Raw genomic sequence first — 7,444 nt, 5'->3', positions numbered from 1 at the left:
GAAGACAATGAATAGTGCGGCGAGCTTAGAGAGAGCAAATAAAAGAGTGAGTGAGAGAGCCCTTCAGTTTTGCCTGATGTTTTGTGTATTGATCCTTAGTGTTTGTGTCAAGCCTAAGGTCATTATGACTATTCGTAGGTTGACAAACTTAATACGTCTAACCATCAGATATTAGATTTGGCTCTGACGAATTATGTGGGTCTATCAGTGTTCATGTCAAGGGATTGTAGTTGGCCGGAGGCTATGCAATTCTAGAGACTTCGAGTAACTCCATATTAATAACAACAAAGGAGATCTGAATGAGGTATAACGATATTAAAATTTAAGTTAAGATAAGATTATGAGACAACCAATAATAAATTTACTCAAGGTGAGAGTTAACCTTGAATACTCGATTAATCAAAGCTTCAAACTGTATCAACTTTGTCAAGATTTTTTAACTCTCAAATAAATTACAATAAAAAATAAAAAATATTAAATTAAATGAAAATATATATCTTATACACGTATCGATATATCCAAAAGGAAGAAAAATAATGAAAGAGAAACTCCATAGGAAGAAGAATAACATGCATGTTTTTCTTCGTATTCTTGAACCTAGTGTTTTTACATAATATTCAAAGCAAAGGCTTCACTTTGTCATAAATAAATGTGTGTGTGTGTCGTGAAGCATGCGTGAGGAGTGCTCCCATATTTGACAAACTTGATCTCAATATTTTTCAGACATAAATGGCTTGACAAAATATGCTTATAACAAACCCTAAATCGTACCCTACAATATATCAAAATCTTGAATATTGGTTTGGACCCAAATCCAAATGATATAATTTCAACACATAATTTGGTCATTAAGAAGCAATCATTTCATTCAAAGATATGAGTCCACGATTAAAAAAGGAAGAAGAAGAAGCAGCCTATATGAATCTCTTATATTGAACTTTACAAATTTCCACATATGCATGGGTCTTTATAGTTATCGGTTGTTGTCACTATCATACATAAATTTTTATTATGCTTTCACACAAGAGAAAAGCATATTCATGTGTGTTTAGTAGTTGGAAAATGTAGCATTTCTTTTTTTTATAAAAAAATCAATAATATTATGTGAAAATTTTCAAATAACTAAATGTTAATGCCTTTGTTTAAGAAGATATATAGAAAAAATAGAATTGATGCAAAACTTTTTTTATATATATAAAAGTAGATACTTCTTTTTCTAAAATGATAAATGCGTCTGATCCGATGCTGTTTAATAATAATGCAGAAATAACAAGACCAAATACAGTTTTAAATTCGGCCTAACTCCTAAGCTTGACTACCTGGCCTGTTGTGCAACATTCATGGACCGTGGCATTGCCCCTACTTTTTGACTTAATTGGAATCTTATTATTTCAAACTCGATTTGATACATAGAAGACTCCACAAACAACAATGCGTCTCGATTTAATTACGATCAGGAATGGATACATGATTTTATGTTAAGGATGAAATTATAAAATTTTAAGATAAACTTATAAAATTTTAAAGTTACGAAAGCAAATTATTAGTATAAAATATAAAAAATAATTATATGAAAATTTAAAATTTCCAGAAAATGATTATTCCGTCCGTCCATCTTCAGTTGTGATCACAAAGTCTATGGAAGTCATCCACACAAATCAAAGAATAATGTAAATTTGATCTCAATTTTCTAGTAACCGTAAAAACATAAAGTTGAAGTATATTGTCGACATTCACTGCTTAAAAGATATTACCTACGTTAATTTTGAAAAAAAAAAGTTTTTATTTATTTGATTAAACTAATATATTAAATAATAATAAAAAAATTTAAACCAAAAGATAATTTGATTCGTTTGATAATAAATAGACTAAATTGATCCATTCCTATAGTGGAGGGATCTAATAGGTAATTTCAACTTTTATATATGTCATAACATTCTTAACGACTTTCAGTTTCATGCATTAATAAAAAAATTATATAATTAGTAATATTAATCATGACTTGAAAACATTATCAACCAACTTAAGATTAGAAATGAAGGCAGCCAACTGCTTTGATAAAGAAGCAAAATACTGAATTCTGAAATAAATGAACTTTAAGAAACAATATATAGAGTTCCATAAAATTGTGTTTGCCTTTTAAAAATATTTTATACTTTTATTTTTATAAATAATTTAATTTTTTTATTTTCTGAAATATTTTGATAAATAAAAATATAAAATATTTTTAATAAAAAGAATATGTTCGGTTAACTATTTTCTTAGAATAGAAATACATTAATAAAATTAAAAAATCAAGCATTTATACCGATTCGAACTAGAGCCAAATATTTATAAAGTAACGTAATATTTTATGTTGCGCACAACCTCAAAGATCATAATTTTTAACATTTTCGATTGTAATCTAAAATATTATAAAAATAATAACATTTTCGATTAAAACCTAAAATATATTTACAATAAAAAAATAACATTTAAAGTTGTGCGTAACTTAAAATATTATATTATTTTATAATATTTTAAGTCGCGCTTATATTAAGCTTATAATAAGTGGTAGACAATTTGTAGACAATCAACCAATCCAATCCATCTACCACTTCCACAAAATAAAAATACTAACTTCCTTGTATATACACATATTAAATGTCATGATTAAAATAAAAAGTTGATTTTTAAAAACATATAGTAGTAATTGATAAAATAAACTGTAACTCAGTAATATAAATAGCAAAGGCAGTCCTACGGAGAATCCGCGCAACTTCAAATTTTCAAGTATCTAGTTTTTTTTTTTAAGGGAAGAACAAATTCCAATCTCTGCTCTAAGTAGTATCCCTTTCCATTACATTCATTCCACCTGATATATATATATATATATATTATAGTTTGAAGCTTAAATCATCTTATATTTCCTGTTATATTACATATATAAGAAAGAGGTATCGGCCTGAGAGATTACAGAGGGGATGATGGGAACCCAGAAACAGAGGAAAAATGGAAATCTGCGATTGGATGAATGAGTAACATGTGCCAAAGGCCATTACTTGATTTCATCAGCTCTCTCTCTTTCTCTGTGAAAGCCAAAAACAACGGCTGTTTTGATTTATAAGGAGTATTCCGTATATGTTCCTTCACAATCACAACTCATAAAGAAACCCATAACCACCTTGCGTTTCTTTCTCTTCCCCCATGGAAACCATTTTTTCTTCTTTTCCTTCTCTTGATTCTAGGCTTTTGAACCCTTCTCTTCCCCTCCCCCGCCGTCCGCGATGGCCCAGAATGGGCTCCTCCGTCCCCCACCACCGTACCAGCCAAAGCAAGATCAAACTCATCGTCCTCATGGGTGCTACCGGTTCCGGGAAATCCCTTCTGTCCATCGACTTAGCGAGCCATTTCCGCCACTCTCAGATCGTGAACTCGGACAAAATGCAACTTTTCAGCGGGTTGGATATAACCACCAACAAGATCCCTCTAGACGAAAGGAAAGGGTTGCCGCACTTTCTTCTGGGCGAGTTCCACTCGATCGAAGCCGACGTGGCGGCGTCGCAGTTCCGTTCTGTCGCCGGTTCGACCATCGTCGACATTGCCTCGCGTGGGAACTTGCCGCTTCTCGTTGGTGGGTCCAACACTTTCATTCATGCTCTCCTTGTGGAAACCTTTGACCCCGAAGAGGACGTGTTTGCCGAGTCGGGCTACCCGAGTCACGTGTTGAGGTATGACTGCTGTTTCCTGTGGGTCGACATGGCGTGGTCGGTACTCACTGAGTACCTATGCAAAAGAGTCGATGAAATGCTTGACTCGGGGATGTTCGAGGAGTTGGCTCAGTTCTATGATCCAACCAAAGCGGGTGTCAAGGTCGGGTTACGGAAAGCAATCGGAGTACCCGAATTCGATGCATATTTCAGGAAGTACCCGCCGTGGGAAAGCCCGAAAAACGGCGTCGTTCCCGGGAAGGACAGTGACCCGATCCAAAGGGAAGCTTACGAGGAAGCCGTAAGGGAGATCAAAGATAACACGTGTCGATTGGCAAACAGACAGATAGGAAAGATTCTACGGCTGAAAGAGGCCGGATGGGACCTCGCTAGATTAGACGCAACGGCCACGTTTCAAGTATTGATGAAGAAAAAGCAGCCGCCGGCTTCGGTGGAGGCGGAGTTAGAATGGAGGGAGATTTGGGAAAGGGAAGTGATGGAACCAAGCGTGAAGATTGTGAAGCGATTTTTGGAGGAGTAGGTTTTCCAACTAATTTATTCTTTATTTCATTAAAAAAAACTCTCCTACAAAAATCAAATTAGCCGATATGGACCATCTGGTTCAGAACCGCCGAACCAATGGTCAATGGTGAGGCTGGCGTTTGGACCATGGCTAGGGTGGGGTTAACTAAAGTTTGGCGGAGGGCCTCTATACAGAAACCATAGTTATCAAAACCAAGAAATTTTGTAGGTAAACAAATTTTGTGAGTTTTTGTTTCCTCTATGTGTATTTTTCTTAAATATTATAAAATGTTTTGCTATTTAAAACATCTTAAATGTCTAATTCTTAAAATTAACTATAGAATATAACTATATCAAATAACGTAATAAATTGGAGTGATAATATTTTTTTGGAATAACGTAAATATATAAAATAATGTAAGAAATTATGGTACTTGTAGTTGAGTATGTGGAATTGGAAAAAGAAAAACACTTGGAAATGGGAAACCCTTTGAAAGCAGCGAAAATATAATGCTACAAAAATTGCCTTTTCTTTTGATTTATTTGCTTTGCAGACACGACAAGTGTCATAGTTGTTTTCCGACTGTCACACAAATGTTAGTTTTATGACATCCTAATTGTTACTATTTCTATATGTTATTGTTAAAGTTTTAGTTGTTATTGAGTTATTACTGATTTCGTTTACTGCTCACCCTAGCTGTTAACTCGCTCGTTCTCTAATCTAGAACGTCATGCAAGGAATTACTAGTATGTTATTTCTGATAATTTGTATTGATCTGGTTTTACGTTACTTAAGGATTTTAGTCATTTTCTGACTCTGGGGAAGTCTCTACGCAATTTGAGACTTCACAACGATTTTAAAGTTTATTACTTACTGGTTAGGGTTTTGATTGACTCGGTATCTGACTTGGTTCATTTATGGGTAACGATGCTCTGTTCATTAACCCTACGCTCTCCCTCCATTCACCCTCGAATTAAAGAAATAATTGTGCGTCCAACACTCTCGGTCGTTCTTGAGATAAATCACACTATTGTCTCATAATCTGATTACTTGGTTGTACCTTTCGTCGGTACATCCAGTGCACTGATCATCTATCCATATCTGTCTGTTACATGCTTACTGAAGATATTTGGATGTAATACACCTACTATGGTTACACTAGTTGTAACCCACTCCTACGAGTGTCTTTGGGCTTCTTTGGCCGTTTACGTCCCTCATGGACTAAGCTTTATCCTTACGGACCATCCAAAGCTCTTACGAACCTTAATCGGGTCGAATCTGATCATTTGAGGTGGGTAGTATCAGTACTCTAGCTCTAGTATTGATACCTTGGAGTCAAGTATTGATACTTCAATGAGTAACGGTACCAAAAATGTATTCTATTGCTGAGGCCCGGTCTCGAGACCAACACTTCCAGTCTCAAGACCGAATGGGTAGTATCGATACTCCTTTGGTAGTATCGATAATCTCTGCCTAGAAACCCTATTTTTCTCCCTGATTCAAATGATATTAATACTGTTTATCCTGGTATCGATATTCAAACCTAGAAACTGATATTTTAGGCTCGGGAAAACACCTAAAATCATCCTAAGTGATTTGGGTTGGTTACTAAACTGATTATAAAGTTCTAGTAAGTTATTTATGGTCCTTAGGTGTCTTAAAAACACATTTTTAACTCCTAAAATGTTATTAAATCTTGAAATCAAATTTAAACCCTAATATGTTCATCTACTCAAATCTTAGCTGTAACACCTTAAACTAGTAAAACACATAGTCGACCGATGTAGGATGCCACACAAAACCACCAAAGTGGCTAACCAACTTATTCTTACTTTCTTGTACTTTAAAACGTCTCTTTACATCTAAGAGCCCTCAAAATATATAGATACCTACATATTAACTCTTAATTGAATTTACAACTCAATAAAACTGAATTCATGAATATACATGCCATTTAAGAAACTTGTGACGTACTCTACTCTGCACTGGATCTGGACTTCGATCTCTCTAAAGTTTTTCAAATGATGGATCTACTAACCTGCCCATGGAAACATTCGAAGGCTGAGCTAACTAGCTCAACGCCACACTAACAACTAAAACATACCAAAAATTTATCACTGAAATGTACAAGCTATCAAGTCTACTGATATATGGTATACTGGTATGTTCTGTTATGTTCTAGTCATACTATGGGTCTAGGGCCTCTCGGGCAACGTTTTGACCAAAACAGACTAAAAGTATCGATACTAGCCTAAGAGTATCGATACTCCTAAAAAAGTTTTGATACTTCATATAAGTATCGATACTTTTAAACATTCAGTTCTGCTCAGTTTCAAAACTATAACCCAAAGTTTCGTTACTCTTGAAATAGTATCGATACTCTTGCCTAGAAACTCACGAATTTGCCCAAAACGAAGAACAAGTATCGATATTATCCCTATAGTATCGATACTCTACCTGCAAAAGTCATAAAACAAGTACGAAAATCTCTATTTCTCAATCCCAAAGACCTTAGTGAGGTCCCTAAACATGCTTAAAGTTTTATGTGAATACAAGGAGCATAAATAAAGTTTTATACCATACTTATAACATAAATCATGTAATCTACCATTAACATAAAACACTAAGCTTCATAACTTACTCTCAAGCTGATAGGGAAGCGGTGGCGGATTGATGAACGTTGCTCTTGTTGAAGAATCAAACCTAGAAAAGCTCTAGACTCGATGAAGAACAATAAGGAATGAATGAGGAAGGTGTCGGTAATAGCTAGGGTTCTTTAGGGTTTCTTTTGGTGCTGGAAACAAGAAAACAAACAAGATTAAAATAAGATAAACAAAAGATAAAGGAATTAAAAATAGAGAAAAATAACCAAGAAATCAAAGATCTCCCTTATGAAAGTGAACGGTAAAGATGATTGATGGCGTGGATGGATGTGGAAAATCGATGGATAATGTCCTATCGAGCCCTCCTAGTCGCAATGAAAAGGCAAACACGATAATATGGCTCTAACCAACCCTCCTAGTCGCAATGAAAAGGCAAACACGATAATATGGCTCTAACCAACCCTCCTAGTCGCGATGAAAAGGCAAATTGGAGTGTGAAGATTAATCTCCCTCACAAGAACTTGAAAGAACTCCAGGAGAAGAAGCTTCGAAGGCACAAGGCAATCAGCACTTGCAAAAACAAACTCTCGTTGTATTATTGATCAAAGAAATCTGATTTACAAAGTTGA

General features: G+C 34.8%; 1 protein-coding gene across 1 annotated transcript; it reads left to right on the top strand.

The window, feature by feature from the left end:
- The first annotated feature begins 3,108 nt into the window (after window positions 1–3,108).
- Window positions 3,109–4,269, top strand: LOC120143279 (adenylate isopentenyltransferase-like). Its single transcript, XM_039157642.1, has one exon. It carries the CDS (start codon window positions 3,187–3,189, stop codon window positions 4,228–4,230), a length of 1,044 nt encoding a protein of 347 aa, XP_039013573.1. The 5' UTR covers window positions 3,109–3,186; the 3' UTR covers window positions 4,231–4,269.
- Window positions 4,270–7,444: the final 3,175 nt, after the last annotated feature.

The sequence above is a fragment of the Hibiscus syriacus genome, unplaced genomic scaffold, assembly GCF_006381635.1.
Source record: "Hibiscus syriacus cultivar Baekdansim isolate YM2019G1 unplaced genomic scaffold, ASM638163v2 tig00110840_pilon, whole genome shotgun sequence".
Classification (NCBI taxonomy): Eukaryota; Viridiplantae; Streptophyta; class Magnoliopsida; order Malvales; family Malvaceae; genus Hibiscus; species Hibiscus syriacus.
The sequence above is the reverse complement of the archived record's forward strand: the minus strand, read 5'-3'. Positions and strand labels throughout refer to the sequence as shown.

Bases quoted from the DNA above. Each gene is read 5' to 3' on its own strand.
- LOC120143279 (XM_039157642.1), top strand. From the start codon at position 3,187: ATGGAAACCATTTTTTCTTCTTTTCCTTCTCTTGATTCTAGGCTTTTG.